This window comes from Rhinolophus hipposideros (assembly GCF_964194185.1).
Source record: "Rhinolophus hipposideros genome assembly, chromosome: 17".
In the NCBI taxonomy this organism is placed as follows: domain Eukaryota; kingdom Metazoa; phylum Chordata; class Mammalia; order Chiroptera; family Rhinolophidae; genus Rhinolophus; species Rhinolophus hipposideros.
In genome coordinates this window covers 31,269,099-31,295,389 of record NC_138063.1, presented here as the reverse complement: position 1 = coordinate 31,295,389, position 26,291 = coordinate 31,269,099, and the positions used below count along the sequence as shown (strand labels likewise).

General features: G+C 36.6%; 1 protein-coding gene across 4 annotated transcripts in view; it reads left to right on the top strand.

The window, feature by feature from the left end:
* Nucleotides 1–26,291, top strand: part of MAPRE2 (microtubule associated protein RP/EB family member 2) — a 142,777-nt gene that overhangs the window by 95,219 nt on the left and 21,267 nt on the right. For all 4 annotated transcript variants that reach the window (XM_081078180.1, XM_081078178.1, XM_081078179.1 and 1 more), the window contains 2 exons: nt 10,714–10,859; nt 14,052–14,265. In XM_081078180.1, the coding sequence (XP_080934306.1) occupies nt 10,714–10,859; nt 14,052–14,265 (360 nt within the window). The remainder of the gene's footprint in view (nt 1–10,713; nt 10,860–14,051; nt 14,266–26,291) is intronic.

Here is a 26,291-nt window from a genome sequence, read left to right as displayed (position 1 = left end):
GTAACAGACATGTATCTGCGGTAAGATCACTTCAAGGAAAGACAGGGCTGAAAGCGAAAATAGAGCTGGAAGAGTTTGCGATTAATAGAAAAGCTATTTAATATTCAGTTAAATTCTAATAAGAAAGATATTTCTAATGTGAAAGATACTTAATATTCAACTACTGAAGATGACGGAAAATATGGTTATGTTTCTGAGTATATAAATATCAAGAGCCCAAAGAAGAGTACATGGAAGACAGGATCACGAGACCTGTAATCTGGAAAGAGCGTGAGTGGGTGGGTGCTCCTTGGCGTCTCTCTCCGCGGACAGCTGTGTGCTCGTGTCTCTTATAGGAACTATGATGAGATGGTCATGGCTAGAAACAAGAGCATGGGCAAAAGTCTTAGTCATACGAAGGTGAAGCATTATCTCCACATTAGCAGAAATATCATGCATTCCTTAAAAGAGAAGTTGGTGAAAGATTGAGAATTAGAGAATCGTCTCATTTTAGAGCTTAGAGATCTATCCAAACCTGATATTTTGCAGAGAGGAAAACAACTGACTTAGAGGGGTGCAATGACGTGTCACAGTTCATTCAGGATGATTACGACTTAGATCCAAGAAACAACATTCGGGTTCACTATCCTTCACCTCCCTCCTAACCCCTCGCTGGCCCTCATTGATATTAGCTTGAGAGTATAGCTTTTTTATAAATCATATTTACGTGTAATGATTCCTGTAATGAAAGATATAATTTCATAGATGCCTCTAGTACATTAAGGTTGTCCTCCTTTTCTTCTGACCCTTCATCAATACCAAATAAGATTGTGGAAAGTTGTAATTTAAGTCCCTCAGTGATTTAAGCATTTCTGTATAATAGTTCCTTGGCCTTTGAAAAATTCAGATGGGCAATTTGAGTAGCTGTTTGTGGCAGAACCTAATAGAGCTTCATGTGTTCTCCACAGATTATATCATATTTCTGGGAAAGTTGCTGTGAGATTTCGACAGCAGTAATATGTAATATATATATACACGTGTGTGTGTAGATGGAGATGAAATGCTTATTATATATATATGTATATATATATATATAAATACACACACACATACACATTACATACATACAGAGGGTGTAAAATATATATATATACACATTTTAAGAAAGGAAAAAACTATTAAAATTGTAATACTCAATGTATACCAATAATAAAAGATGAATAAAAGTCACGTTTGACTTCTGCAATTACAAGAGGTGCTCAAAGTGGTTACCGTCAGTGTAATTTTAATACAGTTTTTTTCCTTTCTTAAAATGTTTATACATATTTTTGCGCCCTCTGTATATAAAATGAAATTCTTGAAGTATATATACTAAAATATAAAACAATGACATTGGGACAGATAAAGGATCTATCCAGCTCCAGATTCTCTTGTGAATAGGAAAGATAAAGCTGACGCCCCTGATATCAGTTTGAAAGGTTTATATGTTCTTTTCCAGTTTCCTTTGTAATTCCTTATAATCTAGAAATTTTTCTAAACGTTCTTTGAACCTTTGAATTTTCAAACTTCTTATTTTCTAGGAGCAGCATAGAGAAGTGGAGCATTTTTTTAAAAAATTGAAGTTCAGATCAGAGTTTAAATTCTACTTCTGTTATGTATTTAGCTGAGCCTTGTTCCCATACCTGTAAAATGGGTGATAATAATAAAAATACCTCTGTGGGGTTCAGAATATTAAAAATAGATATGAAAGCATTCACAGATTTTACACAAATGTGTGTGTTTTCATTTCTTATATCTCTTGGCATAATATATTCTCTAAATTTATTATTACTAATATTTCCTTTTTGTTACATGAAAATTTCCTTTGAAAAATGTCCATTTATCCTGATATTATGTTGAAGTCCTGAGATCTGATAAAAAATGAGATTGTCTTATGCTTTTTATGATTTCATAGACTTAAGTCATAAACCCCCTTTATTTATCCATCATCTGAGTCTGGATATACCCTTTAGAGTTCTGCCTTCATACAGTGCCCTACCTGTTTGATTTGAATTCCTTTCTCCAAACTTTTCAGTTCCACTGTGTCACTTTTGATGTATAAGAACTAAAGCCATTCTTGGGGCTGTAAGTGCAGACATAGCGTGGCACTGTACAAAGGCAGAATGTGTTCCTTTTTTATATTTACTTCCTGATCATTTCTACAATTCTGTTGACCTTCATAACTGCAGTAGCACCTTGAGTTAATGGGTTCAGAGCATAGCCCATCATAATTAATCTGTTGGTGAGCACAGCATTGTACAATTAGGATTGTTTTTACCTGTTTTATATTTAGCCTTTTGAAGTTTATCTTTCTTTTATGTAGAACTTGATTTCTAGAGTGGTTCTTGTTTTCATTAGGTTGTGTGTGTGTGTTTTAATTTATTTATACTCTATCAATTTTTAAAAGAATACATAGATACCCTTCAAGTAATACCTCTTATTTGGGACTTTGGTAACATTAGAATTCTGTTATTTACTAGCCCTTGTTGTGGTTCAATTGCCACAACCTGTAGCCTTCATTCATTACAGCAGGTATTCATTGAAGCCCATTCCATGCCAGGTACCAAGCTTGGATATAGATGGGACCAAGACAGAAAAGGTTCAAGCTCTCTTAAAACCTGCATTCCAGTAAGGGAAGCTAAACCACAAGTCAACATATGAATTAACAAATACCAGACATAAAACAGGATGAGGTGATAAAGAATGACAGTACAGCTACTTCAGATGACCTGGTAAGGGAGGGCGTCTCTGAGGAGGTGACATCTAACCCTTGATATGAATGGCGAAAAGAATGTGAAGTTTGAGAGGAACCAGCCTGTGTAAAGGCAGAAATAAACCTCAAGTGTTCTAGGAACAACAAGGAAGCCAGTGTGAAAGGAGCTTCCTAATGCGAGGTTAGGCAAGGGAGAGATGGACAAAGGATTTTAGGCCAAGAAAGGAGTTTGGGTGTTAACAGTGATTTCATGGGGAACCAATGTAGCATCTTTAGCAAGGGGTGGTACATGATCCCAATAATGGTAACCTTGGCATCATTTGATGAGTGGAATCGGTGCAAAATATAGACCACGTTATTACAAGGTTAATGTACACCTGTCAATGAGGAACATTCTAGTTTTTGGCTGGCTAGACTTCCAAGACAATGGCAATGATTCCAGAATTTTCCAGTTAATTAGTGCCCCGTTTATCTGATTAAGGAAGAAAATACAGAATTTCAAGAAGGAGGGAGTGGGTAATGGGGCCAAATACTATTCAGTAGTTGAGTTGGATGAAGAAAGAAAAGTCACTTAGATTCTGTAACAGAGAAGCTCTTGATGGCCTTGACCAGAACGTGGTCAGATTGCAAGACAATTGAATTGGTTTCAGTGGAAATAGGGACAATTTTGTCAAGTTCTGCTGTGTATAGGAGGGAATAAATGGTACAGTAGCTAAAGAATGATGTGGAATTAAGAAAGGTTTTTTTAATTTGATTTTTGTCAGAGTCAGATGATACGAGAACATGTTTGCATGCTTTCAGAGTAATCCATCTGAAGAAAAATGGACGCTGCAAAAGAGAGTGAGGATAGTTGCAGGAGTGACATCCATGAGGAGAGCAGAGATGTGATCCCGAGTACAAAAGGAGGGTTGAGGTTGGCCTTTAATAGGAATCGGAAGACAACAGCCTCGTTCAGGTGTTCATGCCTTAGTGTGGTTCCCTGCCCCAGCGAAACCTTTGGTGATGTTCTTACTAGCAAAAAGTAACTTCAAGGTGTCCTTTTCATGATGTCTCTCAAGGATTAGAGATTTGGAGAAGGAGAGTTGAAAATGCTCAAATGGGCATACCCAGGGCATTAGCAATAAATCTTCGGCATAGTTCCCAAAGTCAAAAAGATGTTTCTTGAAAATTCTCAGGGGCTCCTTTGATTCTAGAAAATAAAACATGTGATATTATACCTAAAAGATCATGTAATATACCATTTACTGGAAACACTAATATGATCTACCCTTTCTACATAGCTTATTGAAAAAATTAGTCCTCTTATGTGACTCTCATGTGGTTCTGAAATGCACAGGGAAGGTGTGAAAAGCCCAGAGCTTACAAGTAGTAAATTGTGCAGTTAGGATTCCAACCCCCCCAAATTTTTTTTTTACTGTAGTGATCAAGCTTTTAGACTCTCAAAAAATATGACGAGTTTCCCAATTTATTTCTTAAACTTTGAAGAACCATGATAAGAAAACAAGGCAAAAGCACACAAAAACAATTGCAGACACTCTCATAAGTACAGGTGCAAACATCATAAAGTATTTGTTAATCTAAACGAGCACCATGAAAGCTTAGTAAACATCACCAAGTAGGACTTATTCCAGGAATGCAAAGGTGATTCAGCAGTAGAAAATTGATGAATATGATTAATCATATTAATAGATCAAAGGAGGAAAACATTTTTGTTATCTCCATGGTGGTTGAACAGATAGTTGATAAAACTCAGTATCCCTCCCTGATAAAAAAAACTCTCAGTAAAACTTAAAATAGAAGACTATTTCCTTAGTGTCATAAATCAGTGGTCATTAACAGACTTAGAGGACAAACATGAGATATTCTCCTTAAACAAAAAGAAGTGTATATATAAATATATATACATATATAGTACAACAAAGGTATCATGCATTCTGATTTCTCCCTAGGAAATCAAAAAGAAACAACTGAAAATGTATTATAACTCATGAGTTATGAAATAAATGTTTAAAAATCAATAACTTTCAATAATCTAGATGAAATGGATAGCCAACCAGAAAAACACAAAATACTGCAACTTAAGAAAAAAAAAGAAATTCTGAATAGATCTATATAACAAGAGATTGAATTATTTATTTTTTTAAGTCCCACTAAGAAAAGTCCAGGCCCAGATGACTTCAGTGCTGAATTGTACCAAATGTTTAAAGAAAAATTAGCACCAATCCTTCACAGACTTTTCCAGAAAATAATAAGAGGGAACACTTTCCAACTCTTCTGTGAGGCCAGTATTACCCTGATACCAAAACCAAACAAAGATGTATATGAAAACTACAGACTAATATCTCTTATGAATATAGACACAAAAATCCTCAACAAAATACTAGCAGAATAAATCTAGCAACATAGTAAAAGGATTATATACCATGATCAAATGGAATTAATGCAAGCTTGTTTTAACATATGAAGAGCAACCATATTATTCTATTAATAAGCCATGTTAATAGAATAAAGGACAAAAGCCACATGGTAATCTCAGTAGATGCAGAAAAAGCATTTGACAAAATTCAACACCCTTTCATGACAACACTAAACAAAGTAGGAATAAAAGGGAACTTCCTCAGTCTGATAATGCTATCTATGAAATATCCACAGCTGACATAATGCTAGGCAGAGAAAAACTAGATACTTTCCCCCTAAGACCAGGAATAAGACAAGAATGTTCACACTTAGCACTTCTACTCACCATTGTACTACAGGTTCTAGCCAGGGCGATTGGACAAGAGAAAGAAATAAGAGGCATTCAGTTTAGAAAAGAAGTAAAACTATATTTGTCATGATCTTGTATGTAGAAAAATCCTAAGAAATCCAAAAATATTACTGTAACTAATATAAATGAGTTAAGCAAGGTTGTTGGATAAATGAATATCTAAAAATCAATCATTTCTGTACATTAACAGTGAACAATCTGAAAATAATACTATTCCACTTACAATAGTATTAAAGAGAATAAAGTAGTAATAAATTGGACAAAAGTACAAGACTTATATACTGAAAACTTTAAAACATCATTGAAAGAAACTAAATAAGTGGAAAGATACTCCATGTTCATGGATTGGAAGACTTAATATTGTTAAGATGACAGTATTCCCCAAATTAATTTCTAGAGTCAGTCCAGTTTCTATTAAAATCTCAGCTGCCTTTTTACAGAAATCAATGAGCTAATACCAATATTAATGTTGAAATACAAGGGGCCCAAAATAGCTGAAACAATCTTGAAAAGGAAAAGCAAAGTTGGAGGACTTCTGTTTTTTATTTCAAAACTGACTACAAAGCTATAGTTAGTTATCAAGACATATTACAGGCATAAGGATAGATGGAATAGAATTGAGAGCCCATAAATAAACCTGTACATTTGTAGTCAATTGATTTTCAATAAGAGTGCCAAGACAATTAAACAGTGGAAAGAATTGTCTTTTCAACAATTGGTGCTGGGACAACTGAATAGTCAAATGCAAAATAATGAAGTTGGACCCAAACCTCATACTATATACAAGAATTAATTCAAAATGGATCATGACCTAAATGTAAGCACTAAAACTATACAACTTTTAGAAGAAATGTAGGTGTAAATCATCATGACCTTGGATTAGGCAATGGTTTCTTAGATGGGACAAAAGAAAATGATAAATTGTATGTCATCAAAATTTAAAACTTTTGTGCTTCACAGGATATCATACAGAAATGAAAAGACAATCCACCGAATAGGAGAAAGTATTTGCAAATCAGATATCTGATTAAAAGACATAGAAATGTATAAAGAACTCTTACAACTTACAATAAAGTGATAAATAATTCAATTTTAAAATGGGCAAAGGACTTGCATAAACATTTCTCACAATTATGCAAAGGACTTGCATAAACAAAGAAGATGTACAAATGGCCAAAAAGCATATGAAAAAGATGTTAAACATTATTAGTCACTAGGGAAAACAAATCAAAACCATGATGAGATACCACTTTATGTCTGCTAGGGTGACTAGAATAAAAAAGACCCGTAAGAAGATGAAGAAAAATGGGAACCATCATACATTGCTGGTAGGCATATAAAATGGTGTACCTGCTGTGGAATACAGTTTGGCAGTTCCTCAAAATGTTAAACATAGTTACCATATGTCCCAACAGAATTAAAAACTTATGTCCATGTAAAACATTGTACACAAATGTTCATACCGTGTTTCCCCGAAAATAAGACCTAGCCAGACCATCACCTCTAATGCGTCTTCTGGAGCAAAAATTAAAATTAATATAAGACCCAGTTTTATTTTACTATAAGACCGGGTATTATATAATGTACTGTAATACAATATAATATACTATAATATAATACCAGGTATAATATAATATAATACTGGGTATAATATAATATAATACCAGGTTTTATGTAATATAATATAATACCGGGTCTTACATTAATTTTTGCTCCAAAAGACGCATTAGAGCTGATGGTCCGGCTGGGTCTTATTTTTGGGGAAACACGGTAGCAGCATTGTTCCTAATAGCCCAAAAGTGAAAACAAGCCAAACATCGAGTGGATAAATAAAGTGGTGTATTCCTACGGTGGAGTATTATTCAAACATAAAAAGGAATATAAAGTTCTGATACACACCACAACATGAATGAACCTTGAAAGATTTTGCTAAGGGAAAGAAACCGGACACAAAGACCACATGTTTCATGATTCCATTTATGTTAAATGTCCAGATTAGACAAATCCATAGAGACAGAAAATAGATTAGTGGTCACCAGAGTGTGGGGGTAGGAGAAAATAGAGAATGGCTGCTAATAGGTGTGGAGTTTGTATTGGGGGTAATTTAAAATCTTCTGGAATTAGTGGTGATGGGTGCATAATTCTGTGAATATATTATAATAAAAACCACTAAATATACTTTTAACGGTTGGATTTTATGATATGTGAATTATACCTTAGTAAAGCTCTGTTATTAAATAGTAAGTGACTAATTTTTAAAGCAAATCTATTTTCTATATGCCATGAATGACAAATTTTAAATATAATGGAAAGAATAAATACAGGATAAAACTTAAGAAATGTCTGAGAAAAAGAAGAGCGAAATTATTCCAGAGATAGTAATACATAATAATATTTAAATAATGAAGAGTATATAACTATCACAGGGACAGACAAAAAGAATTAAAGTCTAGAAAAAATCCTAAGTGCGTATATTAGGAAAGTGATATATAGTAAAGATACTTTTTCTCCATGGGAAAAGTATAGATCATTGGTGAAATAATGGTGTTTAACACTTAGCTAACTTTATCAGTTGGTATTTTGGGAATAGCAGAAAATAATCCTGGCAAGCTGGGTAGAAGTTGAATTTAAAGGAAGGATATTGGGTAACTCACCATCAGTGGGAAACCAAGCAAGCTCAGATGACAGCAACCAAAAGATGCTAAATAGCTGGGAATGGGGCCTGCCTTGTACCACTGGGTTATGATGGCTAGGATGCCACTTTGCTGCTGTCGCGGCTTCAGAACTCCAGACCCCACCCCTGCCACCCAGACTAAATTCTCATGGTCCCTGTGTGTTGTCACTCCCTCAAGACTCCGAGACCCAAGCAGGAACATCCAAATGCAGAGCCCAGGGTCACAAGCTTGGATCTTTTCTGCTGGGTATGGAGAAAGGGGTGTCTGCCCACTTTACAGCGGTGGGAGGCAGGGCTCAGTAGCATCAACTCCAACAGGAAGGTGTCTAAATGCTGGGGAGTCAAAAATGACAGATTTCCCCTAACATTTGCAATAACTAAAATTAGAACCATCCTGTATATCATAGACCAAAATAAACTCCACATGGATTCAGAATGGAAATGTAAAACTTGAGATCATAAAAGTCTTTGAAGAAAATACATGTGAATATTTATGTAATCTTGGTTTGGGAAAGTTGCTAACCATGATGTAAAGATCAGAAAGCCATTAAAAATATCAGTAGAGAATATTATATGACTCAGAAAAGGAATCATCGTCTGTTACATTAAAAAAAGAAAACAGTACCTACCAGAACATAAACAGTGGTTTTCTCTGTATGAAAACTAGAGACAAGCTTGCCTTCCTTCTCTACTTCACACATACCCTCCTTGCCTCTCTCCTTTCCTTCCTCCTTCTATTAAAGTTGGGTATTTTGGTGGGTTTTTTCCCCCAAAGCTATAATTTTTACTTTTGGAAAGTGAGTGATTTGGTTGGTTGCTTTGTAAGAACACACAGATTCCTGGGTCTCCATAGGTAAATTTTGTGCTAAACTCTACAAAAGTTGAAAGTAACTCCTGAGAAAGCAGGTAATGAGACTGTTGTATATAGATACACCCATTTCTATAAAAATAATGTTAAGGTGGTTATTGGAATTTGCTCCATCTGGTGGCTCTTCAAAAGGAAGAGCTGAATAATTGGACGATGACTATAAGAACATTCCCCACCCCCATCCCTCACCCCTATCTTCCACTCCTGAGTTCATGATGTTTCTCTTACATCCTCTGATGTTTTTTGTTTTTGTTTGTTTTATTTTGTCTTGTTTTTAAGAGAACCCATCTGTTTGACTAGAGATGGACTAGTTATTCAGGGTACTGGCATCTAAGGCGAAGCATCAGATACAAAGATTCTGCAGGACATACTTGTTGTGGCCTATATTTCATCACTTTATGCTCTTATCTATGAATGAGTTGCCCCACCATTTCCTGCTCTAGCAGCCCTTAGATCCCTGATAACTGATTGCCTCTTATCTTAGATTCCTATCTCAGTAAAGGATCCTCAACATCAATTTGACATAAGAGACCAAGTAGGTTCTTCCTATGTAAAGTTGAGTCACTGGAATGGAATGAAAAGCTTCTCATAGAAACCTTGATACCAAAGGATGAAAGGAGCCCTTCATATTCCAGAAAGGCCTGTCATTGGCACATTATAGGAATGGACCAAGAGATCTGAAGAAGCTAAGAAAAGAACACAAAAATGGTCGCCTGTTCCACTTTTTGCCACTCAGTTGTTCTCCCTCCTTGTAAAAGAAAAAGAATCATTCTGGCTTTGAGTTTCTTTTTCTAAATGCCTTTAGGCCGTAATATAAAGAAGATATGAATCAGCAAATATGATCTAGCTGGGATTTTTACTTGAAACTGTCATGACCTAACAGTTCTTCATAAAAAAATCAAAGACTTAACTAATAAACCCTTTATTCAGTGGCGATTTCCCCAGGGGACTCATTGATCATTTCTGTAATTTTTATTTCTCAGTCATAAACAGCATGACTTCTGAAATTTACAGAAATTTCAGAGTCTCTGTGTCTTCATCCTTCATGTTAGTATAGGAACCCCATTGCTTCAGACTGGAATTAAATTTGTATACAACTGTTTTTTGGTATTAGATGGTTTCGTTATAGTTTCACCTAAGCCGTTTTGTAAGATGGAATTAAAAAGAAATAGAAGAGCCTGTGCATATGTGTATTTTTTGAGCTACACATTTCATGAGAACTTTAGTTTCCTCATGTTGCAATTTTCTATTTTTATCTTAACATTTATATATTTTGATGACTTGGAGCAAGGAGCAGCTAAATGGAAGAGAAAAAATACATTTCTTTTTTTTTTTCTGGTAGAAGGTAGGAAGAGTTTATTTTACCCCAGTTTCCTTGACATTAATGTCTGAGATTCTGTTCATTGTTCGTGGAATCTGGTGATGCTCTTTGGTGAATGCAATGTCAATACTGCTGTAGTTAGGAATGGGGGCGTGGCAGGAGCTGCACTGAAGCACAGTCCCCTCCCACCGGCACCCAGCCCCGGTGGACAAGGAGGTGTAAGTGTGGTGAGGAGAGGGGCACACGTGGCCTGGAGGGCTCTGACTGATGACAGCTCCTTCCTGCCTAGCAATCATCGTTCATACGCAGGGACAGTCAGACTCATGCCAGTACTTTTCTTTTCTCTTTCCAGGAGCGGCCTATTGCCAGTTCATGGACATGCTCTTTCCAGGCTGCATTAGTTTGAAGAAAGTAAAATTTCAAGCAAAGTTGGAGCATGAGTATATTCACAATTTTAAACTTCTGCAAGCGTCATTTAAGCGAATGAATGTTGATAAGGTAGGAGACTAACCCGTACCTCTATTAAATGCAATTTTTTTTCCTTAAAATTGTTTTTGTGCAGAAATACAAAAATCCAAAAAGAAAAAGTATATCAACGGGGTATATCTTGATATCTCAACAGTAGGTTGGAGTCTGTACATAGTGTAAGGCATCAACCCTAACTCTTCATATTTGTATGAGGTTTTTATTTAAGGAGATTTCTAAACTTGTAGCCATTAGACTAAAAACCCTACCAGGAATTACAAATGTTAAAATGTTGTTTTTCTGTTTTAGCATTATAAATGACAAATTTTATATTTGCCAGATGCCACTCTGGTTCTTTGTTCCTTTGGAGAAACAGCATGTTACGTGGAAGCAGCATGGGTTTGAAGCCCAGCTCCATGACTTGAGCAAGTTATTCCTTGAGTCCAACTTTAACTATCTATAAAATAGGACAAAAACCCCCTTCCCTGTGGTTATGAAGTTAAAGTGAGGGAATTCATGTGAAAGTGTCCGACATCGTGTGTACACTCAGATTCTCAGTCAGTGTCCAAAAATTGCCCTTTTTTCCCCTTTTGAATTTGATAATTTTGTCCTTGAGTGATACAAATAGAGTTAGACTGGAGTCCTCCCTCTACTCCAATAATGGGCCATTGCCAAAGTCCACTCAATCTGCATGTTTCCTGCTATTCAGATACATACTTAATTCATATCATTTCTTTAGGATATATCTCTTAGAGGGAATAGTCTTGGAAAGAAATGAATTTTGAATAAGAGAAAAGAAATAAACCAGCAGGAAAGAAATGGAAAACTTTTCTTTGCATAGATAATAGCAATAAATAGGCTATGGAAATAAAAAATAAAATCCTGGGTTATTAAGAGATAGAGGTTAAAGGAAAAGAGAAAAGTTTGGTAAGCTGTGTATACTTTTAATTTAATGCAGTTAATGTCTTCCTAAATCAAAACGTTCTTATCAAAATATCATTAAAATCTTGTTTTCTTAAAATTTTTATTTCAAAACATACGCCCTTTAACATCTTAATCCTTTTAATTATTTTCAACTTGACATTCTTTGCTGTGGTTAATTTTCAGTTAGCTCCTTCAAACCCAGAGCTGTACAGGTTCTCCTTACTTATAAGCAGCATCACTTATGGCGTTTTCATCTATTTTTCAATACATGCTTCGAAACTGAAAAGAAACAGAACCAGCCATTCACACGTTTATTGGGAACTTGCTATACAACAAATTAGAGGGCTCCATATCTCTCTGGAAGTATACACACACAGAGGGGATGAGCCAATGTTAAGAATATTGAAGATAAAATTCTTGTCGTGGAGGGAGATTGGCCTTGGTGACCTTTGTTGGCCTTTCTAGCTAAATATGCTATGATTCTACTCACAGGTCCTTGGATAGAGACATGGTCCCTGTTCGTGTTTGTCATCGCCTGACAGCACATGAGAAGCTTGTGTGCAAAGATTTGCTTGCCACCTCAGATTTTGAACTTATGCCCCTAGAACTTTCATTTTGATAGGGAATGCAAAATCAAGTCAACAGAAGTGCCTACGTTGAACAGCTAATGTAGCACCATCATCTAAAACTGTTCGTGAATTTTCATGTTTGGCAGGAAGCAAAGTATAGTAAGTAGTCTGTTCATTAAAGGGCATTATGCTCTAAGAAGGTACTTTCTTAAACAATCACTATCAGCATAAACAAAACCTATAAATCAGAAGACATGAAAATAGTTCAATAATAAAATGAGAAGTCAATTAAGTGCACATGTGGAAGGAATTCTTTCTGTTGGGCAGACTTCCCTGAAGTTTAGGAGAGTGACAGGAGAAAAGGTTTCAGCACCCAAGTCTTTCCTGAAAGAATATTCATGAAAAATGTGGTCTCCTCCAAAAGTTTACTTCTCTTTATTTCATTGTACAGTTGACTTAGTTTCAATTTTAGCTTCATAAACAAATAATTTTGAAAAATGTATTGCTAATGCTGTAGTTTAATGAGTGACCTAAAATGCTTCTGGTTTTTTTTTTGTTGTTGTTGTTTTCTTTCAAGTTGTCACTGATATTTGAGGTCTTTCCACTCTTTTAAAGTGGTCCTGGTGACCCATTTTAGGATATCAATAGTATATAGCTCCTAAGTTGGCAAAGCCTTGATGAAAATTTCATTTATAGTTTCCATTCATATCATTACACAATGAAGCTGCGTTCTTGGAACCCTGAGTTTCTTGTCTGAATCTCACGTTCACACACACTCGCCTACACATGATCTGACTCCCTCCCTCGCCTTTTAACTCTCGTGGCTCACAGTCAAGAACTATTCCAACCCAAAGATGAGGAAGTCAGAATCTGGTAATGGTGCAATTTGGATAGCTAGGCACCTTTCCATTTTCTTTCAAAAATAGCTGCCCACTGAATTAAAGCTAAGCAATCACACCACGTATTTTTCTGTCATAATTCTGAAGGTTCCTGTAAGACCTCTAAAGAGACTGCTGATTGGCTCTTTACGTTGCCAATAGGAAAGGAAAAGCTGAGATTCCACTCAGAAGTTGAGGTGGATGCTATGCACCTCCTTCTCCAGGGTGCCTTCCACGACTCCCCTAATCAGCCTCCATTTCTTTTCCTCAGCACTCCTTTGTACTCCTGTGTAGCCCACAAATTACTGGGCCCTGTATTATTGTGGTTAGTTGTTTTGGTGCTCCTCTCTCTACATTGTAAGTAAGTTCCACGAAAACTCATTTTGTTTCCTAAGAACCTGTAGATTGGTATATGTTTTCATTGATTTGAATCTTATTCAATCTCACTTTCTAGTAGTAAGGGTTACAAAGAAATAAGGAAAACCCATCCATCTTGAAACAGCACAACATCCCAGGCCCCATATTTTGGGGGGGAGACGCTTTGGCCATAAACATACTGTAAGGAGGATCAGTCCCTATTGACAGCTAAGATTATTCCTTATTCTGTCTGGTTTGTTCAGAAGTATTAAATATTCTAAGAGAACTAGTTACATTTTCATTTTTATTTAATATGGTGAAAAAAAATTATGTGAATTCCAGAGTACAACTGGCTAAGAAGCTGGAGGAAAAACCAGTAGTGATGATTTGCAGACATGTAGGAAATAGTTATATTTCGGGAACACTGTTGTATTAAAGTTGTATTAAAGGCAAACAAACCTGAGGTTTGTGACTCACATGGTGATTTTATATTGCAGGTAATTCCAGTGGAGAAGCTAGTGAAAGGGCGTTTCCAGGACAACCTGGATTTTATTCAGTGGTTTAAGAAATTCTATGATGCTAACTACGATGGGAAGGAATATGATCCTGTAGAAGCACGACAAGGGCAAGATGCAATTCCTCCCCCCGACCCTGGAGAACAGATCTTCAACCTGCCAAAAAAGTCTCACCATGCAAACTCCCCCACAGCAGGTATCGTAACAGCGAAATCAGTCACTTTCATTTTAGAAAATGTCTCAGGTCTTCCTATGCTTAAATCAATATTTAATTGATTCTCCCCAGCAGTCAGTATCTTAATGCTTTTGGATGATTTTTATTGTTTGTTTGACCACACTTATTTTCCAAGCAGTGACCTATCTATAATAAGTCTAACAATCACGATTTAACTATTACCGTGTTTCCCCGAAAATAAAACCTAGCCAGACAATCAGCTCTAATGCGTCTTTTGGAGCAAAAATTAATATAAGACCTGGTCTTATTTTACTATAATATAAGACTGGGCCTGATATGATATGATATGATGTGATATGATATGATATGATATATGATATACCGGGTCTTATATTAATTTTTGCTCCAAAAGATGCATTAGAGTTGATTATCCGGCTAGGTCTTATTTTCAGGGAAACAGGGTAATAAAGTCACTGAAGCCGTATGTTAAAATAATACTTCAGGGGTATGTTTCATTTCCCTTGTATTTTTTTCTGAGAAATTTCTGTTTAGATTTGGACTGAAATATTTTTACTGTGTAATTGCTGGCAATACAAACCAGGATATGAACCAGTTGATACTTTTAAGTAGAAATCATCTATAATCCTTCAAAGGAAATTCATGACATCTACATCCTATCCCCTGTCAGGGGCAGTGCCAGTTTTTATGTGGTGATGTTTAGCAAGTCTTCATTTATCCAGCTTTGTCCAAAAGTGAAGTCATTGAGGAAAAGGCCTAGAACTTTAAAGTTTTTAACAGTTATGTGGATAAAATCCTTTCTGAAATATATTCTAAACATCTTTGCCATAAAAAAAAAAATGGACTTTACCAAATAGAATGTGTTCTTGTAAATTACTGTCATTATAAATACCAGTTCGTAGTACTGGACAGTTGACAAATGAAATTCTCAGAAACCATTGGTTTCCATCCCGAAAATCAGGTTCATACTTGTTAAATCAATAACGCTAATTTTGTAAATAATAAGAATTCCTTATTTATGCCCACCCTCCAATCAGAATGGATGAGAAGTGATTATGACAATACTATTAGGTTAGTGCAAAAGTAATTGCGGTTTAAAAGGTTAAAAACAATTGCAAAAAGTGCAATTACTTTTGTACCAACCTAATATTAAACAATGGGTGCACATGTCTGGAACTCAAAAAAGTGTAAGCCTATGTGGGTCTTCCATGTGTCCACGTAATTGAAGCTGGAAGTGAGTACTGAGTGAGAAGGAGAGAATGCCTTGAGGAACTCTAACAATATTTGGGTAGAAAAGGAAGGGCTTGCATAGGAGCAGGGAAGGTGCCGGAAAGATTGAAGGAAATGAGGCAATGACATGTCCGGGAAGCAGAAGGAAGGGAGCAGCATGGTCAGGAGCATCTAAATCTGCCAAGGAGTCAAGTAAAATGAGGACTGTGAGAATCTGTTGGATTTCTCGACTTGGGGGTCACTCAGTGGAACGATGGGACCAGGGATGGATTGAAGAATTGGAAGAAGGAAATTGAGACAGCATAAAATTGCAACTTTGAAGCCATAGGATGAATGAACTTTCATAAAATAAACTAAGCACAGATCCATGGGAATACATACAATTAAGGGACAAGAGGAAAAAGAGGAAGCAGAGAAAAAGATGAACATGGGAGAAAAAAACAAAACAGGAAAGCTCAGCATCAGAAAACAAACAGTAGGAAATTTCTGGAGAGAGGGATCACCAACAGTGCTGAATATTAATTGTGGGGAGATCAAATAAGATGAAAACCAGCCAAAGAAATCTGACTCCTAGTAGGTGATTAATAGTTCTTTAGAGAATTGGTCTGTTAAAATGCTGAGTACACACTTAGATTGCAGTGCCTTAACAAGGGCATGACATGACAAGTGTGAAAGTGATGTGGTAAGAGTAAATTCTACCTTCACCACATTTTTCAGGAAAAAAGTTGAGGAAAATAAAAACATTTAGTTGACATTGGGAAAAAGCCAACAATACCATTAGGAAGTAAGATTGCTTGGAGAATAGTATCGTCCTTGATCTGTTTTTGTTTGCTTCTAGGACAAGGCACAACAGCAGATTTGTAAGATGGGAGAAAGGGTCATGGAGTAGGAATAATTGAAAATAGGACTAAGGCAGGGAAATTGGTGGAGTATGACCCTAAACATGGAGGGAGAAAATTAGGTCAAGGGCATCAGTAGAGGTTTACAGAGGAGAGGAGGTATTTACTTTTTTGAAACAGAAGCACTGGAGAGAAGTTGGATAAAAATTAAGCCACGAAGCGTTTGGGGAACAAAAATTTATGGCAGTTCAAATTAGCCTGCAACTTTTGTCAGGAACTTTCATTAGTCTAGGATCTAGGAAGAGTGGTGTGTTTTCTCCAAAGGTGGGAATTTGGCAGGCAGATGAAGTGAGAGGACAAGAAGGTGAGAAAAGGAAGAGTGGTTGCTATTTCTCATCGTCAGGCCTTTTTCTATAACTGTTAATGATGTTACTGATGCATCTTCAAACTCACCTGCCACTTTTCCAAGTTTTTAGTAGTGAAACTGGACAGGTCTCAGAATATTTTTCTTCCACTATCATAAGGTGTCCTTAAACTGGCACCAGCACTTTTACTCCCTCAAACAGAACTGTTATTAGGCTGCCCTGGCCTCATTTTTTTTCTAGGAGTTCCCTCATCTGTCTGTCACAAAAGCCACAGAGAGACTCTGCCATTTCGATAGAATGTCCATGAACCTGAAAGAGAAATACATTTTTTCCAAAACTTAGCCTCTCCGGTGACAAAGCTCAGGAAACACATTAAAGTCAACAGATACCATGTTTCCCCGAATATAAGTCCTAACCGGAAAATAAGCCTTGCATGATTTTTCAGGATGACATTCCCTGAACATAAGCCATAATGTGTCTTTTGGAGCAAAAATTAATATAAGACCTTGTCTTATTTTGGGAGAAACACAGTAATAAACTTGGTTTTTAATGTCCCGGAAGGCGGGAATTCCTGAGATTCCTGTGTGTTCCTAATACTTTAACCGTGTTTACCTTGTTGGTCTTAATGGGGCAAAAAGGATATTTTCAGAAGTCAAACCTTTTTAAATAAAATGTCATGAGTCTTGGACTTTTGGGGGGAGTAAAAGTATACTGTGGAAAAAATTACAGCTATATATATATATATATATATATATATGTATATATATATATTTGTATATGTGTATTCATATATATATACATATATATATATATATCACATGTAGAACATTTTTTTAACAGCTGTAATAAGAGAAAGGCTCCTCTAAGTACAGAAAGACTTCATTTTTCTAGAGGTCATGTGTTCACCTCTTGGGAATATAGTCAAGAGAATGTAACCCAGAATGTCTTCTAAGAGTCAGAATAGGTGTTGTAAAGTCTGTGCTATGAATTCATGCACTTTACTCTTTACATGTGAGCGAATTCCTATGATACATATCTAGAGACTATTTGCTCTTTCTTAATTTAGACTTAATTATAACAAATATGGAGATGAAGCACATAATGTTTTGGGACAAGGAGTACACTGATATCAATAGAAAGTACAAGCATCAGTAAAAGAGGAGCCAAGAAAAACTTGCCAAACCTTACTAAACACCCCAGAGGACTGAGATCTTTATTACAGAATCTGATAGCTCAGCAGTCCCCAAGGTCTATATGACATGACTGCGCACCCATTGATACACCCAGAGTTCCCTTCCAATTCTTAAGATTCTGTTTAATTTTCTGTTTAAAATCATCCTCACCCCCACCCCATGAACTACTTTACAGTCTCTAACCTAGCCTCCCTGCCTCTGTTCAGAAACCATTCAAGGCCATCCTCTTCATCCACAAGTCTGATTTTTGTCCATCCAAAATTTAAGACAAATGAAGTGCTTGATGAGGTAAGGGTCAGGTGTCTGGGAAATTCACATCTCTATATCGCAGTATGTCATACCGATCCTGGGTCAGTAGCATTCTGGAGCAATTTCTGTTCCCACCTCTAAGCTTGGTCATTTCTTAATTGTCTGCATTAGTGGAAACAAGCAACGGCTGGTACACATCAAAAAGAGGAGATGAGATGGTCTTTAATTATTTTCGTTTGTTTTGGCTTTGGAATACTTGATTCGTTTTGCCTTGGATTTATCTCACCCCAAATATTTCCTTAGTCTAATATTACAATTAACTTACATGTCCTGACAATAATTCATGAAGAGCAGTAAGTGGAAGCTCCTTAGGATCTTGTGGCAAAAGGGCCATATTAGACTGGGAAATTGATCATGGAGTGGATTATCCACATGGCGATAACTAAGAAAGGACTGTCTTCATTTTGCAAGAAAATTGTTTCCGTGTCATACAGACTACTTAAATATTCATGCAGAGTAGGATGTCTGTGTATGAAATGAATGCACTCCACATGTTTGGTACATTTTGTTTTTGTGAGAATGTGCTAGGTTTTTCTGCCATGTCAGTGCAGGCAGAAGATGTTCTGTGGATTCAGAGAAGCCATAGAGTCCATCAGAGTCTGTGAGTAGCTGCCTGACTTCCTTGGACTGTAACAAGCTTCCGCATAAACAGAGGCTGTCCTGTTTGGACAGGTGGCTGCCTGGCGAGTCCAATTCTATCTACATTCTGAGGAATCGTGTCTTGACTTGCTTTGGTCGACCAACGAGGGGTGTGTATTAAAACACACATTTTCATAATGATAGATATCTATTAAGTGCATATATCGTCATGAGTCGTGATGCTTGTAAATTTATTGCTATGAGCTATATCTGCAACTAGAGATAACTGCGGGGCGGGGGGATCAATTTTTGTGTGTGAGCACTTACTAAACTTAAAAGGAAATTTGAAGTTGCGGTTCCTATAGCAACCGCAGCTTAGCTACATTGCAGATTCACATATATTAATGTATTTAAATCAAACTCCCATATACAAATATAGTGTGATGGGTTTAGAGTTGCTATGGAAATTGAGTCTAAGCTTTCTCTTTTTCTTAGGGACTTCAGTGTGCCAGACTTCAAATCAAATTAATAGAAATACTAGAAAAATGGTTTGGAAAAGGAAACAACCTAAAATGTAGAATAGAATAAAGTATTTGAACAATCATAATTACATCTTAAATGTAGATCTAAATAAATCCTAACACTAGTTTTCAAAAACTGTTGAATATGTAAATACTCTCCCTCTCAATTATCTTTAATTTGGGGTTCTCTAAGGCTGTTCATAAGGTGACCATGTTTATTGGTTTATTTGTTTAGCAGTGTTTGTGCATTTGTTGAGCAGCTGTAATCAAAGTAAGTGTCACTTGTCACCTGCTCTGGGAAAAAAGGAGTTGCTTTCACTTTCCAAAAAGGCTTGTTTAGTTTTTTTTTTTTAGGATAGGCAGTGAAGTGTGGCAGTTTATAGTGGTTTTTATCTTTGTTTTCATCTTGGTTTTATGGCCCAGAGTATGGTCATTCTTGGTCAATATATCACATTGTTCTTGAAAAGAATATGAATTCTGCAGTTGTTGGTTGTAAGGTGTTTTAGAAATATCAAGTAGATCAAGGTAGTGGATAGTGTTGTTCAGATCCTCTGTGTTTTTACTGATTTTGTTATTGTTGTTGTCTAGTTCTGACAATTGCTGTGAAGATGGTGTTAGCATTGATTATGGAATTGTCTGTTTCTCCTTAATTCTCTCATTTTTTGTTTTCTGTATTTAGGGCTCTGTTATTAGGTATATACATATTTATGATTGTTATATCATCCTGATGAATTGACCTTTGTATTTGATGAGGTGTCCCTCTTTGTCTTTGGTAATACTCTTTGTCTTGAAGTTTATTTTATCTGATTTAATATAGCCACTCCAACTTTCTTATGCTTACTGTTTGCCTGGTACACCTTTCTCCATAATAGGTTAAATTTCCACCTATCTTTTTCTTTATATTTCAAGTATGTCTCTTCAAATAGCATATAATTGGGTCTTGTATTTTTATTCATTCTGATAATCTCTGGACATTAGAATATCCAGTCTATTACAACTTAATTGAATTATTGATTTGGTTGGATTTAGAGCTCTACCATATTATCATTTGTTTTCTGCCTGTTCCTTCTATTTTATCCTATCTGGTGTCTTCTGGATTTTAAAAATATTTTTAACATTTCATATTAATTTATTGCCTTTTTAACTATACCTCTTTGCATTAATTTTTGTATTGGTTGCTCTAAGGATTACAATGTATGTTCTTCTCACAGTGTACTTAAAATTAATACACTGCTTCATACAAAATGTGGAACCCTGGCAACCCTTCTCTCTCTGTTCTTTGTTATAGCTGGCATATGTATTATATCTACATACATTATAAAACCCACAAGAAAAATGTCAAAAACTTTTATTGTAAACCAACACTGTCCAATACAATCAAGGGCTTTTGAACACTTGAGATGTGCTTATTCTACGTTGAAATGTGCTGCATGTACAACGTGCATGCTGGCTTTAGAAGACCTAGCATGAAAAAAAGGAATATAAAACATCTAATAATTTTTGTATTGATTACATGTAGGAATTATACTTTGTGTATATTTTGCATATGTTAAAGGTAATGTCTTTAAAATATTTTTTAATGTTGCTACTAGAAAATTTTAAATTACATGGCTTACATTATGTTTCTACTAGGCAATGCTGCTTTAAACAGTCATGTGTCTTTTAAATAAATTAAGAGAAAAAGTGTTTTGTTTTTCATGTTTTTATCATTTCTAATGTTCTTCGTTCGTTCCTGAACATCTGAGTTCCCTGCTGGTTTCATTTTTTCTTCAGACCCAAAGAATTTTGTTTAGCATTTCTTGTAGAGCAGGTCCAATGGCAACAGATTCTTTTACTTTTCCTTTTTCTGTAAATGTCTTTATTATACCTTCATTCTTGAAGAATATTTCCCCAGGTAAAGAATCCAGGCTGATCTTTTGTCATTCTTTATACACTTTAAAAACATTGTTCCACTGTCTGTGGCCTCCAAAGATAAGAAGTACATGCTCATTCTAATCATTCTTCCCCTTTATATAATACGTTGTTTTTCTCCAGATGCAGTCAAGGTCCTCTCTTTATCTTTGGTTTTCAGTAGTGTTGCTGTGATGTGCCTAATCATGGTTCTCTTTTAATTTTTCTTGTTTTGGAGCTTATTAAACTTCTTAAATCTTATCCCTTAACCATATTTGGGAGGTTTTCAGCCATTATTTTTTCTACTATTTTTTCAGCTCCATTCTCTCTATTTTTTCCTTCTAGGACTCCATTACCCTTGTTAGAGCTTTTGCAATTATTCCACAGGTTCCCTGAGGCACTTTTCCACTACTCTCTCTCTTCTTTAGATTAGATGGTTTCTATTAATATATCTTTAAGTTTACCCTCTTTTTCCTCTGTCATTTCCATTTTACTACAGAACTTTAAAAAAATTTCAACTATTGTGGTTTTTTTTCAGTTGTAAATTTTCCTTTTTTCTCTGCTCAGATTGCCTATGTTTTCATTTATTGTGAGCATACTTTACTTCACTGAACATAGTTATGATCACTGCTTTAAAGTTTTTGTCTGCTAATTCCACCATTTGGACCATCGCACAGTTGTCATCTGTTGATTATCTTTTCCTTTGAGAATATGTCACATTTTCCTGGCTCTTCATATGTTGAGTAATTTTGGATTTTATCCTAGACATTGTGATGTCATGTTGTGGGGGACTCTGGATTTTGTTATATTACTCCACAGAGTGTTGATGTTTTTGATTTAACAGGCACTTAACTCAATTAGAGTCCAAGTAAAAAATATGCAAGAAGTTACATTCCACTCAAGGGGTCCTAATCTTGGTCTCAGGCCTGTGCCTTTATGCAGCATTTCTTTTTTCTTATGATCGTCAAAATGCAAGCCTTCGTTTGCCTTTTGAGAAACCCCACCCTTTAAACACAAATGTTGTTGTCACCCCATAGCCATCATTTACTCCAAGAAATGCATTTTCTCATGTCTTCTCTTTAGATTAGCACAGTCCATGATGGCATTTGACCTCCCAGAGCCCTGTAGGGTAAGCACAGGCACCCTTCTTGTCCCTTCATGGTCTCCCTATCAAGACGAGTCATGCCTGCTTATCCTTACAACTTCCTAGTGTGTACCTGCTTGATACTGCTATCTCACAAATCACATACTGTACTATCCACTTACCTACTTAGTTCTCTCAGGATCAAATGTTAATTTTAAGAGCTCATGCAGTATCAACTCAGAACAAAGAAGACATTCATTTTTCTCATCAGTCTCAATAATTAGCAAGACTTCTTTTCAAATAGATGTTAACACTTCTCATTATTACGTGAAGTGGTGTTTGTATCTTTCGCTCATTCCCTGCCTTATAGCCACATTGCACCCCCTTCGCCTGTTTATTTTAAGAAACCATCCCATTGCTAAGGTACATACCAGTTTAATGGCTATTCTCCTGGCTACATCTAGACCTGCAGAAAATTGAAAGAAACACTTACAATGGCCCAACTAACTTTTTAGAGGACATCCCCTACTCCCTGGAAGGAGAGGAATATTGGTGGTTTCGTTCCTCCTCTTAGACATCTACCATATGTAAGATATATAGGATACATTTCTAGGCATTAGGATACTTTTTTCTTTAAAGAATAATTGAAACTGCATTTCCCTACCTATAGCAATGATAACACCACAGGATAAAATGCGAGCAGTGCTCAGCCTGACAGGATACTGAATATCCATGAGTTTGGAATATGGGCACAGACAAGAGCAAAGAGTCATAAAGAATTCAGGAGCATCAGATAGGAATCTTCTGGCAGTGTGTGTGGAAGAGCCCAAGGGCGCCTTCCTAGGAACAACCATGCATTTTTCATTTCCACCCCAATTTGTTTGCTTACCAATGCAGCGTACTTGACAGATGATTCACTAATTCAGTTTGGAATCTGTAATGATTTGGGCTTCTTAGAAAGAAAGTGTATCATAGTTTTCTTTAAAACTGAATTTTTTTTTAAAGCTTAAAGATCAAAACTTACAAACTGTTGTGGTGCTATTAGTGTATACCTCTTTAAATCTAATATGAATAGAATTTTTTCATGAAAGTTAAGGAAAGGAAAAACATTTAAAATGTAGGAGTCATCAGATATGGAGGGAGTTAGCAAATGTTTATTGAGGACATAAGTGCCAGCCATTGCTCTAAGCACTTCAAATAGATTAGCTCAATTTAGCTTCACCACAATCCTAAATGGTAAGATGGTATCATTACCTCTACTTTAGACGTAAGGAAGTTGAAGCACAGAGAGGTTCAATAACTTGCCAGGGTCACACATGTGAAGTAGGGGACCCAAGATTTGAAGCTTGACCTTGTGATTCCAGAGCCCAGACTCTTTAACCATTACATTAGATTGCTTCTCTCAAATATCATGGGTATGGTCTTGTTTTATGTTCTTTTCTCCTCCCCACACTATACTGAACAACAAACCAGTTCAAATTGCATAGTGTATGGAGGACATAAAAGGCTCTGCAGTGTTGTAAAGGCTTAAAACAGAACACGTGTTATTCTATTTGGATGGCATTTGTTTTTTTAAATGGTAATAATTTTTTTAAAATTCAAAAACATTTCCATTCATCCTTGCAACAGGCTCTTGGATGAGAGTTGCTATATTTTATCCACATTTTTAAATGCCGGGGGGGAAAAGGCCTCTTGTACCAGGCCTCTTATCAGCTCCAAAGCAGAAATGTGTATAAAGCCCAGAATACTCAGCCCTAGATAAGAAGAATTACTAATCTCTGATTTCTTAATCCTGCAATTCACATAATTCTCTGAGTAGATAGTCTAAGTGATTTCAAAGTGAAGAGTGTGCCCCTCAGACAAAACTGGCACGTATTTAAGCAAGCCATACTCTATCAACTCACACAGAAGAGGGCCGATGGCCTTCTTTGTTGTCCCACTTTTCCTGCCTGCACCTGGGAAGCCAACCATTCTTGCCCTGGGTCCTTTTATACCCAGCACTGGGTCATTCTCATACAGCTTCTCCCTTTGTCTGTTGAGATATTAATTGGCACTGCAGCTAAATCTCATGTGTTATTCTGATGGATCATCCCTTCTCTCTTCATAGGTATAATAACTTGGTGTTTGGCTTCTCAGCCTCATAATAAAACTTTTCAGGCCTCAAAAGGCAGTGACTTCACATTTATTCTGTTTCCATAAGCAGAATAGCACAGATCACCAGTGAGCCTAATTTTATCATTAGGGCCTTTCTTGGTCACTTGGTATGTTGGTTGGGAACAGAAAACAGTTTTGATTTGAATAATTTTCTAGACTGCCTTTGAACTGGGTGAACTGATCTATCAACCAATTCTATCTTGTTCAATCATTGTTTCTCCACTGCCTAAAACATAGAAGGTTCCTACTAAGTATCTATTGAATTGATTTAAATTAGATCAGTGTCCATTTGGATCAAGGAAAATGCAGTACGTAAGCCAAGTTCTCTCCAATCATCTCCAACACCTGAGCAGCCCTTGCTCAGAAAGTAACATGGTGCACTACACAGGAGCTCAGAAAATATTTCTTAAACATTTCCTCTGTCTTGGATTCCTTGCCCTTTTTGTGAAAGCTTTACTTGGATTCTCATTCAGTTAGTCTTTTAATAAATGTTTGTTAAGCCACACTAAGACGTTTTGGAGAAACACAGTCACTCAAGGAAGTTGCAGCCTAAGGAGGAAATCTGACAATAGACACTAACAGTATAGTGAGATAACTGCTGTCAGGGCATGTAGGAAGACCACCTGAGCTGGTCTTGTGTATTCTAGAAAGGTTTTTTTGAAAAAGTGGGGTTTGACCAAGACTTAATGAATGAGTAGAAGTTGGCCAGATAAAGGGTATGGAAAAGAGCATTGCAAGCAGAAAGAACAGTGTTGAACTTGGGAGAGAACATGCTGTCTTCAGGGAAGTACATTTTGTTCTGTGTGAACGTCGAGATGTGAGATTGCAGAGGTGAGGACCCTTGTATAATGGGTTAAGAGATTGTATGCATGTTCTGATTGCTGAAAAAAATTACTGCTAATTTAGCAGCTTAAAACATCACACATGTACTATCTACCGCTTCAGTAGTCCAGGCACAGCTTAGCCATGTTCTCTGCTTTCGGGTTTCACCAGGCTGCAATCCAGGCATCGCTGGGGCTATGGTATAATCAGAGGCTCAAGTGTGGAAAGCTCCCTTAGGTTGTTGGCGGTTTTCTTAAGGCTGGAGAATTGAGGCTCCCATTTCTTACCGGCAGCTGCTCTCAGTTCCTAGAGGCTACCTGCAGTTCCTTGCTGTGTGGGTTTTTCCAACATGGGAGCTTACTACACGGCAGCTTACTTCTTCAAGGCCAGCAGGGGAGAGTCTCTCTGGTGTAAATGCCAACAAAACAGTTATACATGGTACTGTAATCATTGGGGTGACATCCCATCACTTTTGCCATATTCTGTTGGTTAAAAGCAAGTCACAGGTCCCACCCACATTCTAAGCAAGGGGACCACACAAAGGTGGAAGCACCATGAGGTAGAGATCATTATATCTGTGTGGGGTCATGTTGGATCTGTTGGTCACAGGTTTATGATTTATAATGGGGACTGTGTGTAGTCATTGAAAGGTTTTAAGCACAGGTTTGCTCTGTGGTAAAAAGAACACATGGAAGGGGTACAATTATAATCTAGGAGACTAGTTCAGAAGCTGTTGTGAGGATTGGAGAAATCCTGCCTCAGGGGACTTCTGGGGCTCAGAGCTCTGGAGGACTGGTGCCTTCGCCTCGGAAGGTGAAAAGGAGGGTGGCCTAAACAAAAGTTGTGGCCATGTGGGTTTATAGCAACTTTTAGGAGGTACAATCAACAAAATTTAATGATGTTTGGATATGAGAAGTAAAAGAGAGTGGAAGTCAAGGCTAAATGATAAACAACTTTCTGGCTTGGTGGTTGGTTGGTAGAAGCAGAGAACTCTGAAGCAGGAGCGGATTGGAGTAAAGGAGAATGGATGATTCCAGTGGGGC